The 19113-nt window shown below is 39.2% G+C and overlaps 1 protein-coding gene across 1 annotated transcript; it reads right to left on the reverse strand.

The window, feature by feature from the left end:
• Positions 1 to 6087: 6087 nt before the first annotated feature.
• On the reverse strand, positions 6088 to 11084 carry LOC137952580 (uncharacterized). The gene is made up of 7 exons (XM_068799661.1): positions 10674 to 11084; positions 10259 to 10520; positions 9187 to 9347; positions 8868 to 9143; positions 8610 to 8729; positions 7286 to 7366; positions 6088 to 6687 (listed from the first exon to the last, which is right to left on the reverse strand). The coding sequence occupies exons 1-7, from the start codon at positions 11082 to 11084 to the stop codon at positions 6088 to 6090; spliced, it is 1911 nt and encodes a 636-aa protein (XP_068655762.1).
• Between the last annotated feature and the right edge of the window lie 8029 nt (positions 11085 to 19113).

Here is a 19113-nt window from a genome sequence, read left to right on the forward strand (position 1 = left end):
AGTGATTGACGAGTTATTAGATGAATTACATGGAGCTACCTTATTTACAAAGTTGGATCTGAAGTTAGGTTATCATCAGATTCGGGTTCATCTGTCTGATGTGGAGAAGACGGCGTTGAGGATGCACCATGGGCATTTCGAGCTTCTAGTCATGCCATTTGGTCTATCTAATGCCCCTTCCACTTTCCAGGCCCTCATGAATGAGGTATTTAATTCTTTCCTGAGGAAGTTTGTTCTTGTTTTTTTATGATATCTTGGTATATAGCAAAAATTGGGACGAGCACCTTCATCATCTTCGCCAAGTTTTTACTATCTTACGTTCCCATCATTTGGTTTTAAACCAATCCAAGTGTTCCATGGGCACACCCGAAGTGGCATATGTGGGGCACGTTATATCAGTTGAGGGTGTGAAGGTCGACCAGAGTAAAATACAAGCAGTCACCGACTGGCCTCTTCCCACATCCATCTCAGCATTAAGGGGTTTTTTAGGGCTCGCTGGTTATTACAGAAAATTCATTCGTAACTACGGACAGATTGTTGCTCCACTCAACAATATCCTTAAGAAAAATGCATTTCTCTGGTCCAAGATAGCAGCTTCTTCTTTTCAGCAGTTGAAGGCAACATTATCTTCAACACCGGTCTTGCAACAACCAAACTTTGATGAATTATTTGTGGTTGAATGTGATGCGTCTGGTGGGGTATCGGCGCAATATTACAGCAACATGGCCACCGATAGCTTATTTCAGTAGACAGTTGGGCCAACACCATCACAAACTCGCTGCCTATGAAAGGGAATTGATCAGGTTAGTGAAGCCATCCAGCACTGGCGGCCCTATCTCTGGGGGTGCCCATTTCTCATTCGGACCGATCCTTCCAGCTTGAAGTATATCCTTGATCAGTGTCTTACCACCTCCCCCCAACAGCATTGGTTGAGCAAATTGATGGGGTTCGATTTCACTGTTGAGTATAAACCGGGCAGTTTGAATGTGGGGGCAAATGCCTTGTCTCGCCGGGACATGCCAAAGCCACAATTACATGCTATCAGTTTCCCCATACTTTTTTGTTGGACTCTATTTGGGAGGAAACACAGCAACATCCGGAGCTCATTGAGTTATATCATCATATTGAGTAGGGTACCACAGATAGTCATTGGACAATCCAGGATCATCTTATATTGTTCCGGAACAAGATTTATCTGCATCACACATTGCCACTCATTCACAACATCTTGTCCACTTTTCATGATAGCACACATGAGGGCAAGCAGAAAACATATTTTTGTCTCAGTCGGGATTTTTATTGGTGGGGCATGAAGAGAAGTGTCACTGACTATGTGAAAGCTTGTTAGACTTGTCAGTGGAACAAAACCAAATCATTAACTCCTGCAGGGTTGCTCCAACCACTTCAGTTACCTTCACAGGTATGGTCCGATATTTCAATGGATTTCATTGATGGACTGCCACCATCTTCAGGAAAATCAGTTATTTTGTAGTGGTTAACTGCTTCTCAAAATATGCCCATTTTTTGCCTCTAGTGCATCCCTTCACAGTAGCTCACATCGCCCAGCTCTTCATGGATTATATTGTCTGATTACATGGGGTGCCTACGTCCATTACTAGTGACAGAGACGCCATCTTCTCCAGTACTTTTTGGAAGGAACTCTTCAAACTGCAAGGCACCAAGTTGGCTTTCTCTTCCGCCTACCACCCACAGACCGATGGCCAGATAGAAGTCATCAACAAAACTATTGAGATGTACCTCCATTGTTTTGTGGGAGACTCGCCTAAACGGTAGGTTAAGTGGCTAGCACGGACAGAATTCTGTTATAATACTTCCTACCACAATGCACTTGGCACAACTCCTTTCAAGGTAGTGTATGGTCGTGATCCACCCCGGCTCTTATCGTATGAACCCGGTTCTTCCAAGGTGGCCACTCTAGATCAGGCCCTAGCAAAAAGGGACAATATGCTCAATCAGGTGTGCACTCACCTCCAAGCAGCCCAACGAGCAATGAAACACTCTTATTATAAAAAGCATCGGGAAGTGGTCTTCTCTCCAGGGGATTATGTGTGGCTTCGTCTCCCACACTACCGGCAACTATCTCTCACGGCCTCAAAGCATCACAAATTATCCCCAAAATTTTATGGGCCCTTTCAAGTGCTAGACCACATTGGCACAGTCGCCTACCTCTTGCAGCTACCCCCAGAGGCTAAGATCCACAATATTTTTCATGTTTCGCAATTGAAGGCCTTCCAGGGCGACTCTCCATTACTCCACACACCTTTGCCGCCGCTGCAAGAGGGTCGGGTATTTTCTACTCCAGCTCAGGTATTGCAGGCTCATCGCATTCAGGGCGACTAGGAGATTTTCGTGTAGTGGGCTGAGACAGACCCCATTGACACTACCTGGGAGCCCCTAGCATCCTTCCGGGTTCTCCACCCGACATTCGAGCTTGAGGACAAGCACTTTCTCCAGGAGGGGTGATGTTATGGACTCCATAGCATCTCGGTAATAAACAGGCCTAGAAATTAAATTATGGAATGTTCCTTTTTATGTATGTTGGTTTTGGTTCGAGCTGGTTTGATTGTAATTTTCGTGAACTTAGTGACCCATGGGTCAGGTTTGTCATTCACGTCCCTAATCCTATTTATAGGGGAGAAGGGCTTAATGAGAGATTAAGAATTGAATCAAGTAGAAAGTTAGAGGTCAGATTCTCCCTCGTGAGGTCCAGGTTGAGCCTCCTTCAAGGCTCAATTCGTTTTCACCATTCCACTTTCCAAACACCAAAATTTCCTTCCCACGTCAAGGGCAAATCTAGAGGGAAGAGAAGGAAGAAGGGTGACGAGATCCATGGCCTGGGAAGATCCCAACATATCATCACAAAGTCAAGTTGCAGATATTCTCACCAAGCTGATCACTCACAAGATTATGTCTACCATCTCCAGCAAGTTGGGCATCTAGGATGTTTTCTCGCCCCCATCATGAAGGGTAGTGTTACAATGTAGGATCCACCATGGTGCACAAGCTGATGGGACCTACCATGAGGACGTGGGATTCCAAGAAGAGTCCTCACTCAAGCTAGCACGAGTTAAGAAGATAAGAAGCACAAGCTGAAATCAGTTAGAAGACTTGAAGATCAAGTGGGACCCACAAAGATACCATGAGCTGGTAATCTTATAAATATGAGTTGGAAAATCATGTGGGACCCACAAGGATAAGGCCACGAGCTAGCCTCCTCCCTTATGTCAATGTTATTGAAGAAGAATTCCAATTCAACTTATATGAGACCTCTAGTAGATTGTGTTATCTTTTCATGATAGACTTATTAGTCTGTTGTTACAGGCAACCAAAAATAAAACTTATTCTCCTAAAAATATATGTAGTAGTGCGAGTAAGGATCGATCCCACGAAGAGTGAATAGGCTACTTTTATGCTCCATGAAAAAGGATGGGGAGGGGGGTTGAGTATAACGAAAACACTTTTAAGAAAAACAACTTAGAAACAATTCAAATTAAAAGAATCAAAATCTATCAAAAGAACAAACCTTGGTCTAAGTCAACATCCACCATCGGAATTTCGCAACTGATCATCAATGCAAACATATATCAATTCATACTTGAATATTCACCGTTGGAGCTATCTTCTTATCTCTCCTTTCGTAGTTAATTAGAAAATAAGTGATCCAATTAACCCTAACTACTAAACAACCCAAGACAAGTGCTAAAAGTTTAATCTAGCAGCAGCCTTAAGAATTACAGAGATCAATGAAGCTAAACTGCATAAGCAAAAATGGTTGCATTTAATTTAGTCAAGCGTTCTTCTCAAGATATAATAATTCCTGATGCAAAAAATCATCAAATCTTGATTGCTTCACAGGTTAGAGAGATCAAACAATTACGGATTTGACATCTAACAGAACAGTAGATTGCAATGAGTAATAAACTAGTAAGCCTCTTAGTGATTCAACGAGACAATCATGAAATAAAATTACAGAAAAACATCGGATACTCAAAACATAAATTGAACGATGAAAACAAATCAGATCTCACAATTGTATTGATACTGAGGCTTCAGTTTCCTTTGACCAAGTCTGAAAGTTTAGCCACGCAGGGCCATGAAAAATCTTAAGGAAAAAACCAGAGAAAAGAGAGGAAAATCAGGAGAAGAGAAAATGAGGTCAGGGGCGCCGAACTCCTTTTCTCTTTTTTATTCCCCTTCTTTCTCCCGTTTTAGGGTTTTTCTTTTCATGCATTCAGTCTGGGTCACAATGCATGTGCCGCAACTTCAAGCCCGGTTTTGACTTGGATGCAGCCCATATTGCCCAAAATTCAAAACATAAAAGTTGTAGAAAGTTTTCTTTTAATTCCATAGCATCTCCATCAAAGCTCGGATGAGAGACTTATTCCCAGATTACGAAGCAATATCAAAACAGTCTAGAATCACCCAATGAACTTTGTTTTGCAATTAAAGCTTCCATTTGCATCCTAAATCAAAATATAAGAAAAATGAGTATATTTAGGCACGAAATAATTATAAAAGCCTAATAATTAAGGGATAAAAATATGACATTTTGCATTCTCATCAAATTTCCCCACACTTAGCTTTTGCTCGTCCTTGGGCAAAACTCAAATTCACTTTCCCAAAAACACCAAGGTTGTAACTCCATCAACAAAAAACAACCAAGCTCTTCCAAACTCATAACATATCATGAAAAAACATTATTAAACAACTTAAAATTACTTAGTAAGCATTTTCATTCAAAGATGGAGTAAACCAAATAAGTAGACCCTCACATAAATAAACACTCGACTCTCATATGTTTGAATGGTATGTGTTTCTCTCAGATTCATTCCAATGAAAATGATCTACCATAGGCTTGCATATCTTCTCATTCTCCACCACTAAGATCACATGCATAACACAAATCATAAGGGCTTTTCAAGGGTTGTAATGGGTTTAGGATCAAGGTGGAAAATATTTGGGAATGTATCTCAAAATCCATCAAAACTCGTGGAGCAAAAATGAATCAACTCAAGCTCGAATATATTAGACATGTAAAACCAATCACTCCACTCAACATCTTCTTCAATTTGTATCTATCTCGTATAAATAGACCCCTTTCTTGAAATTTTAGGAAGAATTATGAACACAGACAGTTTGTAAGCCATTCCCTCCATCACTTCCTTTCTTCTTTTCTTTTTCTCTTCACCTTTTTTTTTCATACCACAAATCCAGACACCCCCACACTTATTTCTTGCACACCCATACGAACCATAATGATGAACAATGCTCCACTAGCTCTACGGCTTGGGTGAAGGTTCTTTTTCTAGGTTTAAAGCTTGTAATGTGGGTTCACAAAAAAAAACAATAAAGCTCAAAGGGGTTCAACAAAAGGAAAAAATAATAATTACAAGGTAGGCTATTTGGCTTATGTAGCTTATAACAAAGAGGGCTTTAATCATGTTCATGCATGTATGTGTCAATGTGACCTCAAAGAGAATTGAGGCAAGTTCTAGAGAAACAAATCCATGGAAGATTATCTCTCATGAAAGAAAATAGTGAGACTGATATGGATGTGTCAGTCTAAAGGCTCAAAATCTCACCGACTTTTGTCTACCAAATTGAGTCATTACCATCCTCAAAGAAAATAACTAGACTAATTCATTCTCAATTGGAAGATTACGTATTCAATCATGTTATGAATCTTTCAAGAGCCTAATTTAATCTTGCTCATGACATACACAAACAAAAATCATTAAAAACCACAAAAACAAAGAATTTTTTTTCGTAATTTTAAAAAAAAAAAACAGAATTGAAACACAACCTAAATCACCTCCCCCACACTTAGAACTTACATTGTCCCCAATGTAAGGTGAAATGTAAAGAGAAGGCACAAATAACCAAAATATAAATGCATAATTAAAGAGAAAAATGAACAAACTCCCCTTGGGTTGCCTCCAAAGCAGCACCTTTGTTTATTGTCATTGGCTCAACTCAATGCTTCTATCTTCAACTAGTATAAATTAAATCCTTAAGGTCCAATATTTCCACGTTCTCCACTTGGAAACCTTCATAGAAAGGTTTAAGTCAATGGCCATTCACCTTGAACACTTTGGAAGTCGATAAAATTTGAATTTCAACTGCACCATGAGGTAAAACATTAGTAACAACAAATGGTCCAATCCAACGAGAACGCAACTTACTCAAAAACATATGAAGCCATGAATGGTATAGAAGGACTTTTTGACCAAGTTTAAACTTCTTCCTAGAGATCATCTTGTCATGAAAAGCCTTCATCTTTCCCTTATAAATCCTTACACTCTCATAGGCATCACTATGAATTTCCACTAACTCTTGTAGTTGAAACTTCCTGTGTTCTCCACTTTCATCCATTTTCATGTTGAAACTCTTGATAGCCCAATAAGCCTTGTGTTCTAACTCAACTGGAAGGTGGCATGGTTTCCCAAACACCAACCGATAACGTGACATACCAATGGGCATCTTATACGCAATCCTATATGCCCACAAGGCATCATCCAAGCGCAAACTCCAATCTTTTCTGCTTGGATTGACCATTTTTTCAATGATGGACTTGATCTCTCGATTTGACACTTCTGCTTGTCCACGAGTTTGCGGATGATAGGCAGTCGACACCTTGTGGGTCACATGATACTTTCTTAGCAAAGTCTACACAGTTCGATTGCAAAAGTGAGTGCCTCAATCACTTATTAGAGCTCTTGGAATTCCAAACGTGGAGAATATGTTAGACTTGATAAAATCTGTAACAACTTTAGAATCATAAGTCCTGGTAGCCTTAGATTCCACCCATTTTGAAACATAATCAACAACAAGCAAAATGTAAACATAACCAAAAGATGTAGGGAACGGTCCCATGAAAGCGATGCCTCAAACATCAAAAATTTCACAAATTATTATGGGGGTTTGTGGCATCTCATTCATTGGGGATATATTACCTGTCTTTTGGCAATGTTCGCATGAATTACAAAAGGAATATGAATCTTGGAATAAAGACAGCCAATAGAAACCACATTCTAGCACTTTTCTAGCCGTCCTCTTAGCTCCAAAGTGACCTCCACAAGCATAAGAATGATAGAAGGTGAGAATTGAAATTATTTCATTTTCAGGAACATACCTTCTTATCACTTGATCTGCACAGTGCTTCCATAAGTATGGGTCATCCCACACATTTGGCATCACTCTTGACTTTATCTCTTTGAGCTCTAGACAAACCAGGAGGTAACATATTAGTAACCAAATAATTTACAATATTCGCATACCAAGGTAATGTCACGCTCGCAGAGAGCAATTGCTCATCAAGGAACATTTCTTCCAAAAGAAGTTCATCCTGCACATGAACTAAATGACTCAAATGATATGCGACACACTTTTATGTCCCTCTTTTGTCTTTGATCTCCAAATCAAATTCACTCAAGCGAAGTATCCATCTTATTAATCTTGCTTTTTACTCTTTCTTCGTCATCAAATAATGGAGAGCTGCATGATCAGAGTAAACAATGACTTTAGTACCAATCAAATAAGATCAAAACTTTTCTAAAGCAAAAACAACAACTAAAAGTTCTTGTTAAGCACCTAGCCAATACATCGTTAAGCACCTATCCAATATTAACCGAAAGACCGACATGTTAGGAGCTGAAGGCATAGGTTCTTAGCCCAGGACCCTAACATCACCCCCCACCTTCGCAAGCCGATGTCCACGGTGGCCCACTCTAGCGACGGCCTACTCTAGCGACAGCCTAGTCCACACTGAGGTCGCCCCATCTGCTAGGTCGCCCCTTCCATGAGGTCCCCCCCTCCTCTAGGTCGCCCATTCCATGAGGTTGCCCCCTCTGGGATTTGAAAGCGTGATGTTGGAGCCCGCTTTAATACCAAATGTTAAGCACCTAGCCAATACATCCCAAAAGACCGGCCTGTTAGGCGCAGAAGGCATAGGTACTTAACCCAGGACCAAAACAGTTCATTTTTAATAGTAGAATAATTTCTCTTGGCTTCATTCAATGTCCTTGAAGCATAATAAATAGCATGGGATGCTTTTTCCAATTCTTTGACCCAAAACAGCGGCTACTGCATAATCACTTGCATCGCAAATTATCTCAAAATGAACGTTTCAGTCAGGGGGTTGGATAAATAGGGCAAAAGTCAACAGTTCTGTAAGCTTGTCAAATGCCTTTTTTGATACCTCATCGAACTCAAAATCCACATCCTTTTGTAGCAACTTGCACAGGGTAATGCTATTTTGGAGAAGTCCTTAATGAATCTGCGGTAGAAACCTGCATGTCCAAGAAAAGAACGAACTTCCCGCACACTAGAGGGATAAGGTAAAGATTGAATAATATCAATTTTAGCTTTGTCTACTCAATTCCCCAGAATGAAACAACATGACCCAAAACTATGCATTGTTTAACTATAAAATGACATTTTTACGAATTTAACACAAGGTTAGTTTCTATGCATCTTTGAAGAACAAGTGTAAGATTATGCAAACAAGTATCAAAGAAGTCTCCATAAACTGTGAAATCATCCATAAAGACTTCTATGATATGCTCTGTATAACCTGAAAATATGCTAACCATACACCTTTGTAAAGTGGATGAAGCATTGCAAAGGCCAAAGGGCATGCGATGATATGCAAAAGTCCCGAATGGGCATGTAAAAGTCATCTTTTCTTGATCCTCAGGAGCAATTGCAATCTGAAAATAACCTGAACATCCATCAATAAAATGATACTAAGAATGAATAGATAACCTTTCAACCATTTGATCAATAAAAGGCAAAGGGAAATGGTCCTTGTGGGTTAGAACATTTAATTTTCTATAATCTATACAAACCTGCCACCCATTCTGAACATGGGTAGGAACTAACTCATCATTCTGATTTTTCACAACAGTTATTCTAGTCTGTTTAGGAACCAATTGAACTGGGCTGATCCATGTGCTATCTGAAATAGGATAAATCATCACTCCCACTTCAAGAAGTTTGAGGATCTCCTTCTTCACTACATCCATCATGGGCGGGTTCAATCTTTTGCGGTTGACGGGAAGGCTTTGCTCCCTCTTCAAGTAAGATACGATGCATGCATGTAGATGGGCTAATTTCTTTAATATCTAAAATTGTCCAATCAATAGTTGTCTTATGCTTCTAAAGGACCTGCACAAGCTTTTCTTCTTGTGGTGCACTAAGTTTACGTGAGATGATCACTGGTAATGTTCCTCCATTTCCAAGGAACATGTACTTGAGGTGACTGTGGAGAGGCTTCAAATTTGGAGTGGGATCTTGCGAAATAGAAGGTAAATGCCTCTCATTAGAAACTGGTAACGCAATATAAATAACGTTACCTGACTGCTATAACTATGGAATATCATTCAACGCTGCAACAATTTCTTGCAAAACAGAACTCAAGGCTAACTCCTCATTTTCTTTCTCAAGATGTTTACTAATGGAAACTTCCAATTCATCTTTTCTATCAAGTTCAAAAATTTCCTGTGCAAAAGGATCGATCACATCAATAGAATAAACATGATTATACTCACCAGGATATTTCATGGCATCATAAATGTTAAACTTAACAATTTCACCATCAAATTCCATGGTAAGTGTGCCACTATGAACATCTATCTTAGTCTTGGATGTCTTTAAGAATGGTCTTCCTAACAAAATAGGAGTATTTTGGTCACCATTTTCCATATCAAGCACATAGAAATCATTAGGGAAAATCAAATCATTAACTTGCACAAGAACATCCTCAACTACACCCTTAGGATAGGCATTAGATCTATCAACCAATTGAATCACAACACTAGTTTTATTCAAAAGTCCAAGTTTCAAAGAAGCATATATAGAATATGGCATAACATTAATCGAAGCTCCTAAATCTATCATGGCCATCTCAAATTCGATGTTACCAAATGTACAAGGGACAGTAAACATACCTGGATCTTTGCACTTCGCAAGGATTTTTCTTTGAATAATTGCAAAAACATTCTCCCCTACTCTCACCTTCTCACATCCTTTAATTTTCTATTTCCTTTAATTGTGCGTAGTTCTTTCGGGAATTTAGCATAACGAGGCATTTGTTTAATAGCATCTAAAAGTGGAATATTTACCTCAAATCTACTGAAAGTCTCATATAAATTTTTACTTTGCTCAAATTTTGTTGAATCTACCAAAACTTGAGGAAAATGAGGAACTAGTTTATAATCAGAAAGAGGTGGAAACTTACAGTTAGGTACGTCATCATCATTGGGAATGTTCCTATTTGCAATGACATTTTTCTCCTTTTCTTGCACCGACAATGCAGGGGTTGCCTTTACCGGAATCTCAACCTCTTTACCACTTCTCAAAAAGATTGCACTTGCATTTTCTCTTGGATTTACTACCATTTGAGAGTGTAACTTCCCCGAACGTTGTGCCTCTAGCCAACTAACTACGGTTGCCATCTGACCCATCTGATTGTCCAAACTTTGAACAATGGCCCTTGTCTCCTATTGAAATTGCAAATTATTATTGGTAAGAGATTTAACAATATCTTCTAAAGACATACCAGAATTGGAAGTTTGGCCCAGTTGTTGTCTAGGGGGAAATGGCTGCCTATATTGCTGGTAACTTGGATGATTTTGAGTCGCGGACTGATTAACTTGTGGGTTCCCATAGCTAAGGTTGGGATTATCACTCCATCCCATGTTATACGTGTTTGAATAGGGGTCATACTTCCTTTGCGGTTGTCCAGGAAATTCACTCACCACATTCACTTTCTCAGTGGGCTCCTCTTGAAGAGTTGAGCACATATCAGTTGGATGCCCTACTACTGAACAAATCCCACAAGCCTTCGCTATTTGCGTATTACCTATAGCCATTTGACGAACAAGAGAAGTTAGACTCACAATTTGTTGTTCAAGGGATGAAATATTTACCTCATTAACATTCTTGGATGGAAGGTCAAGCCTAGTGCCAAATTGTTGAGAATTGGCCGCCATATTTGCAATCAAGTTTCTTGCGGCCTTGGGAGTTTTATCCACCAAAGCTCCTCCACTAGCAGCAACAATCATGCTCCTATCAGTGGGTAGAAGGACCTCATAGAAATATTGGATAAGAAGTTGCTCGCTAATGTGATGATGGGGGCAACTTGCACATAATTTCTTGAAACATTCCCAATATTAGTGTAGGGACTCTCCATTATGCTCCTTACACCACAAATTTCTTTCCAAATGTTGGCCACCCTTGAATCTGGGAAATATTTCTCCAAAAAAAAATATCTTCATCTTGTCCCTTGTGGTAATACTCCCGGAGGGTAGATAATAGAGTCAATCCTTAGCCGAAACCTTCAAAGAAAACAAAAAGGCTCGTAATTTAATTTGCTCTTCAGTCACCCCAGTGGGTTTCATACTCGTTCATACCACATGAAACTCCTTTAGATGCTTGTGAGGATCTTCATCTGCAAGACCATGAAAAGTGGGCAAGAGATGTATTAGTCCAGATTTTAATTCAAATGTAGTAGTAGCATCTAAAGTAGGGAACGTTATGCATAAGGGTTGTTGATTCAAATCTGGGGCTTCAAGCTCTTTAAAAGTTTGATTTCCAGCCATGACTTCCTCCTCCTCTAAATCAGATTCTCTATCAAATGGGGAATCAAGAGGTAGATTGTTCTGTTACGGTCCCGAGTCATGGATCGTGTAATACGGCGTGGGATTTGTGAATCCAGCACTAGTACTAAGTTGCTGGACTTGGTCAAAGGGTAAAAAAAAATCTTCCTTGCTGGTTTTCTCGTGGACAAGACTTGATGGATACAATATCTTGATTGCTAAATATATGAAATTAAGCCATCAATGTTGACCAAAATAAAGTAAGGAGAATACTTTTTTCTTCTCACGGAAATCAGGGTTCCAAACCTGATTTGGTTGTCGCAAGTCAAGCTATGTACACCTGGCTTGTAGCAAGCCTTGGCCCACGTGCATAAATGATTACCCTCTCTTTCCTTGCTGGCTCCAAGCTTAGGAACAAAAATTAATCTCCTTACATGAATGACAAGAAAACTCCCCACTTGCTGCTCGTCAAGAGGGTTAGACCCTTGATGGTGGCTGACGTTGATAAAGAAGGAGAACCCTCTCTTTGGGCTTGGAAAAGGGGCAGGAAGCTCCTCTTCTTAGTATGGATGATGAAGGATGAATTTGGGTGAATATGGATGGCAATGGGGGGTGAAGGATAGGTTGGATTTTTGAAGTAAACCCTAAACTCGAGATCAAGAGGTGATCTCAACCTGTTTAGACTAAGTTATTCTAAAATCTCAAAGCTTACCTATTTCATTCATACCTTTCCCTTAAATAGGTCATGTCAAGGAGTTTTAGGGTTAGGGTTACAATAATTCCCCATAATGCCCTTACATATAAAGTAATTAGAAATAACTCCTACTTAAAACAATATAAGAAATATATCCTACTCAAAGAAATATAAGAATTAAATCCTATTAAGTGAGTTGTTGTTGTCTTCTTCGTTGTGTGACTCGGTGTGCTATTGAATCCACAACATCTGCCTCCCCATGGAGAAAGAGCTTGTCCTCAAGCTCAAAAGTTGGGTAGACTGGTTTGAAGATGTCCACACATTCGCATGTTGCAGCGTCGGGGTCAGTGTCCATCCACTGAATGAGAATCTCCCAATGGTCATTGATCAGCCGTGCACATAACACGACAACTGGGTCAAGAATAACCTCCCCATGATCAACCGGTGGCAGGAATGGAGTGGATGTAGGCTGTGCTCCGGAATGCGGCTTCAAAAGAGAGACATGAAATACAACGTGAATTCTGGCTGTGTCCGGTAATTTGAGTTGATAGGCGACTGGTCCCATGCATCGAAGAATGGGAAAGACCCAAAAAATCTAGGTGAGAGCTTATGACGTGGAGGTCCTGTAAGAGACTGTTGACGGTAGGGCTGGAGGCGTAGCCACACATACTTCCCAACCTCAAAAGAGACCTCACAGTGGCCTCTATCGTATACATCCTTCATCCGAGCTTGGGCGCGTCGTAGCCGTTCTGTGATATTCTGTAGCAGTAGATCCCTGTCTATGAGTGCATGATCAATCATGTCCACACAGGTGGACCCTGGGTTGTACGAGAGAAGGCGAGGTGGATCCCTACCATTTATAACCCGGAAAGGAGTGGATTGCAATGCAGAGTGGAACGAAGTGTTGTAACAGTATTCGGCCCATGGAAGTGATTGAACCCATCGCCATGGACGATCCCCCACCAAGCACCGTAGATACATCTCGATGGTGTAGTTCACTACCTCAATTTGCCCGCCTGTCTGTGGATGATAGGCGGAGGAGAAACAAAAATAAAACCCATACTCCTAAATGTCTGTCACAGGCAACCAAAAATAAAACCTATACTCCTACAAATATATGTAGTAGTGCAAGTAAAGATTGATCCCACAAAGAGTGATTAGTCTACTTTTATGCTCCGTGAACAAGGATGGGGGGTTTGACTATAACGAAAACACTTTTAAGAAAAACAACATAGAAACAATTCAAATTAAAAGAATCAAAATCGATCGAAAGAACAAACCTTGGTCTAAGACAACATCCACTATCAGAATTTCACAACTGATCATCCATGCAAGCATATATCAATTTTCACTTGAGTATTCACAGTTGGAACTATCTTCCTATCTCTCCTTTCGTACCTAATTAGAAAACAAGTGGTACAATTAACCCTAACTACTAAACAACCCAGGACAAGCGCTAAAGGTTTATTCTAGTTTCAGCCTTAAGAATTAGAGAGATCGATGAAGCTAAACAACACAAGCACAAGCGGCTGCATTTAATGTAGTCCAGCACTCTTCTCAAGATCTAATGATTCTTGACTCCACAAATCATCAAATCTCGGTTGCTTCATAGGTTAGATCAAACAATTACATATTTGACATCTAACTTAGCAGTAGATTGCAACAAGTAAAAAACTATTAGGCCTCCTAGTGATTAAATGAGACAATCATGAAATAAAATTACAGAAGAACATCGGATACTCAAAACATAAATTGAATGATGAAAACAAATTAGATCTCACAGTTGTATTGATACCGAGGCTTCAATTTTCTTTGACCAAGTTTGAAAGTTTGGCCACACAGGATCATGAAGAAATCTGAAGGAAAAAACTAGAGAAAAGAGAGAGGAAAAGTTGGAGAAGAGAAAATGAGGTCAGGATTCCAAAATCCTTTTCTCCTTTTAATTCCCCTTCTATCTCCCAGTTTAGGGTTTTTCTTTTCGTGCATCCGGTCTGGGTCACAGTGCACGTGCCACGACTTCAAGCCTAGTTTTGTCCTTGATTCATCCCGTATTGCTTAAAATTTAAAGCATAAATATTGTAGAACGTTTTCGTTTAATTCTATATCATCTTGAATCATCTCCATCAGAACTTGGATGAGAGAGTAATGCCCGGATTACGAAGCAATATCGAAACTGTCCAGAATCACCCAATTAACTTCATTTTGAACTTAACCCTACCATTTGCATCCTAAATCAAAATATAAGAATAATGAGTATATTTAGGAACCAAACAATTATAAAATCCAAAGTATTAAGGGATAAAAATATGACATTTTGAATTCTCATCACTTATCTTAGAGAGTTAGAGTTGGAATGTAATTGGGAGATTGAAAGGTTAATTTTATAAGGACGCTATCACTTCCTCTACTATAAATAGAGGTGTTGTAATTCGTAATTAATAAAGTTACACAATTCATTCTTGAGTAAATATCTCTCTCATTGTTTGGCGCACATCTCTCTTTTCCTCTTCTCTTCTCTCTACCTGAGAGCTCTTCTTCCCATTTCTTCTTTTTCTTTCTCCCTTCTCTTGCTCGGAATATTGGAAAAGGGATCCTAAATTCAAAACTCAAGAAAGATGAAAGAGGAAGAAAATAGATAAGAGAGAAGAGAAGAAAAGAGCAAAGAGAGAGAGAGCTAGGGAAGAGAGTTGAGAAGAGACAAGGAAGAAGAGAGACTTTAGACTTGGAGAGAGATTCTTCCACGAATTGAGAAGAGGAAATCTTGATTGAGACCCTTCAATCAAGACCCTTATTTATACTTTTACCATTACATATTTTTGGAAACTCTTCAATCAACGAGGATCCCTAATTACATTAATCAAGGAAGATAAATTAAAAAATCAAGAGAAGATAAAGTTACATAAATCAAGGAAGATTAAAAATCTTCCTCTTCATCAATCAAGGAAGATTACACATCTTCCACCATGTGAAACCTTCTGCCACCTCTCTCGGTCATGTAGGCATGATGGTCTTGGTCCTACCTTTGGTCCCACCTTTCAACAAAATAGTAGCTGCTAAGGCCTCCCGCTAATTTTCTTGAACTAATATGTCACTGGAGTAAGGTCGAGAAATTTTCCATTCTTGAATCAGTCCTCTAAAATGTGCCGAGTATTCATGTATATTTTCCCCTTGCTTTGTATTAAACATGTTTTTGAACAATTCATATAACTTTTGTAAGTTCTCTGTACTAGAGTACAACTTAACACAGGTTTCCCAAATCTATTTTGTGGTCTCAAGGTGAACAACATTTTTTGCTAAATTATTCTCCATGTTATTAATTAACCAACTAATGACCAAGGTGTCATTCTTGACCCATTTAACATAAGAATTATCTTCTTCATCAACCGGTGGAGCTAGTTTGGTTAGGTGTCCTCAGAGGTCTCGAGTGATGAGAAACCTCCTAACCAATTGTAACCAAGTCAGATAGTGAGACAACCCTCTCAAGGATATAGTGATAATTTTATGAAGATCACTTTTACTTCTCATTTAATCTTCAGCCATTAATCAAACTATCAACCCACTACTAATCCAACATTAATCTTAAGCAATATGTCAACCCACTACTAATCCAACCGGATAAGCAAACTACGAGAAATAATATAAACCAATTTGAGCCAATAAGTCACTTGAGAAGAAAGAAATCCAAGCTCAATTATCATTCACCATCACTCAATCCACCATTTTTTTTGTCTCATACAGGATATTTTGCATTCCTTTCTCACATATGAACTTAAATAAGCCAAGGGGATCTTAGGCCGAGAGATAATAACAAGTCAAGTACTATCCTGATATAATCATGCACTTAAACAGGTATAGACAAATAATCACATCCTGGTCATGCCAATTACAGAATATTTCCAATATTTCTTAATTATGAAACTATATAACAAATCAAATCTGTTAAAGGTCTTGAATCAAACCAGAATCCAGCTCAGGTATCTTCTAAAGAAGGAAACCGGCCTTCTTTGTTATTTATGCCACCTAGCAAATAAAGATCACAATCTTTGCTTCTTTATTTCCTTAAATCAATTAGGAAAGGAACCCAAGAGATTATTCTCATAGAGGAAGCCTTCAAATAAGTTAAATCCTTCACTTTCTTTCTCAAAACAAATCCTCTTGGCACGCTTTTGAAGAAGGAAAATTTCCTTCTACAAACATGCGCCAACCTCATGATTTAAGGAAATAAAGAAGCGTAACACAACCAATGGAAGGCAAAAAATTCGTTGCAAGAATGAGCAACTCTTTAAAAAAATTCCTTCTCGGTAATCAAGAAACCAACCTTGACCAATCTCTTTTGCGAGCAAGCCATACAAACATCAACGTAAATCAGTCTTAAATGAATTCAATCATGCTTTTTTCATGATAATTATCATAAATAGTAAAAAATAAACATATATTCATCCAACATGTATTTTCAAAGGAGAGAAATTGAACTCCAGTGCATAAATCAAGTACTTAAAAAATTGTCCATCAATCTTGCTTGATCAAGGATAAATTGAGCACTAGAGTTTCATAAATCATATAAAACTCAATTTCCTATCAAATTTTAACAAGAATCTCATGTATCAATTAATCTTTCAACACTCAAGAATGATAAAATATCTCATCAATGAGAGGAGGAAAAAAACTTATCTTTGTGCAAGACGGAGTTCTTGCTTCACTTAACAAGAGGTCCACTTGAAGCTTAATAATCCAAATGCAATAAACACCATATTATCTTCAGGGTCCTAAATCCATTGCACTGATATCATGTTGGATCTAGGATCCCCTGATAAATAACCTCAATCAAGGTGGTGAAAGAAGAGAGGAGGATGAAGTGTAGAAGAAAAGAGAGGGAGAAAGAAGAAGAGAGGAGAAGAGAGATACGGGTAGAGAGAGAGATGGAGAGAGAGCGTGGGAAAAGAGATAATATGTTACACCCGGATCTAACACATGAGGAAGACGATGAATAGGGAGGATTGATGTGATGTTTTAAGCCTTCGAAGGAGCTCAACCCTGGACCTCAAAGGGAGAATCCGACCTGATTACAACTAGGGGGGGTTAGTCAACTTGAAGGACGAGTTGATCTTCAACCGCATAACGTCCTTCAACACTTGAAGTCGTTAGTGGAGCGTAGATGAAGCTTCATCTCGATGCAGGGGATGAAGGGGGTCCTTCATCTCCACGGTTTAATTTTGATCATTTGGAAGAAAGCCTTGTTTGATCTTCTTTGAGTTGAAGGACGGGTGATGCTGGTTTTTTTCCCTCTCTCTCCTCGCACCAAACCCCCCTCGTGCGTCGCCATTTCTCATTTTTTCTTCCTCTCTCCCGCACTCCCTCTCTCGTCTCCCTACACCCTCCGACGTTCTGTTGCCATAAAATCGATCAGAGTTTTGTCTCCGGCCACCGTCTCTGCTCCCACTAGTCTTTGGCCTCATCTCTCGGTTTTCTTCGGCCTCACCCTCTCTCATCTCCGGCCTCATCTCTCGGTTTCTCTCGGCCTCACCCTCTCTCTTCTCTCGGACTCGCTCTCTCTCGCTTCTCTCTCTCTTATCCCTCCCAACCTCCTTTTCTTCTTTGTCTTCTCCCTCTCTTCTCCCTTTCGGCGTCCCACTCCCTTCTCTCTCTGTCTATTCTCCTTTTCCTTGAAAAATACCTTCTGATTTCATTCGATTTCCTCATTTCCATTTCGATTTTCTTCGATTTTGGACATTTGGGCATCAATTGCTTAATTTCTACTTCGATTAGGCATCAATTCCCCCATTCAGCATCGATTTCCCCATTCGGCATCGATTTCACCCTTCAGCTTCGATTTTCCCCAAATTTCAGAAGGTATGCCTAAACCCTAATTTTATTTTCATTAAATTAGTGTTTTATTTGATTTAAATTTATTTTCATTGCCTAATTGGGGATTATTTGTGCATAATTGTGGGTTACGATTTAGGGTCTAAATTCTTGATTCATGTTAGGAATTATTTTTAGGGTTTGGTGCTCGGTATTTAAGGGTCCTGTAATTAGCGTTTAGGGTTTATGGTTAAGGATTTAGGGTATTTTAGGGATTAGGATTTTTAAGGTTTAGGGGGTTTAGGGTTTTTAAGGTTTTGGGGGTTTTGTGTTTTTAAGCTCTAGGGTTTTTGGCTTTAGGGTATGGAATTATGGTGTAGGGTTTAGGGTTTAGGGCTTTTAAGGTATTAAGTTCTGGAATTAGTGTTTAGAGTTTAGAGTTTAGTAGGTGATAGAGTTTTTAAGGTTTTGAGGGGTTTTGTGTTGTTAAGCTCTAGGGTTTTTTGGGTTTAGGGTCTAGAATTATGGTGTAGGGTTTAGGGATTAGGGCTTCTAAGGTTTAGGGTACTGTGTTATGGAATTAGTGTTTAGGGTTTAGAGTTTAGTAGGTGATAGGGTTTGTCTTTAGGGTTTGATGGTTTATGGTTTAGTTTTTATTAGGGGTTTTTTAGTCCAATTAAAACAAGGTTGAGTCGCCTACATAGGCGTCCATTAGCCAACGAAACCCGACCCCCATCACTGACGAGGTACAGTTCGTAGTGACTATGAAGTTATATGGGGCTCTACCGGGGGTGTTCGATGAATTTGGACTTGATGTGTGTGTTTTCTCATTTTTTAGTGCATATGCAGTAGTGAAAATAGTTTAATTAATTTTGAAATGTTTTAGAATGTTGTTGAGGATTTTTGAAATGCTATTGAATGTTTTTGCCATGTGGTGAGGAAATTCGGGTGTTATATATATCCACCACATGGTATTTTCTTTTTTTTGTGGTTTCGATT

This window comes from Aristolochia californica, unplaced genomic scaffold (genome assembly GCF_029961685.1).
Source record: "Aristolochia californica isolate CCGP_79_NKW_82.1479 unplaced genomic scaffold, dmAriCali1.0.hap1 SCAF_16, whole genome shotgun sequence".
NCBI classification, from domain to species: domain Eukaryota; kingdom Viridiplantae; phylum Streptophyta; class Magnoliopsida; order Piperales; family Aristolochiaceae; genus Aristolochia; species Aristolochia californica.

Excerpts from the sequence above, each read along its gene's own strand:
- LOC137952580 (XM_068799661.1), bottom strand. The coding sequence starts at position 11,084 with ATGATTGTTGCTGCTAGTGGAGGAGCTTTGGTGGATAAAACTCCCAAG. Across the intron at positions 10,521-10,673 it reads TTAGCTATGGGAACCCACAA|GAGACAAGGGCCATTGTTCA; the intron begins GTTAATCAGTCC and ends CAATTTCAATAG. Across the intron at positions 7,367-8,609 it reads CCACTTTACAAAGGTGTATG|GATGAACTTCTTTTGGAAGA; the intron begins GTTAGCATATTT and ends GTTCATGTGCAG.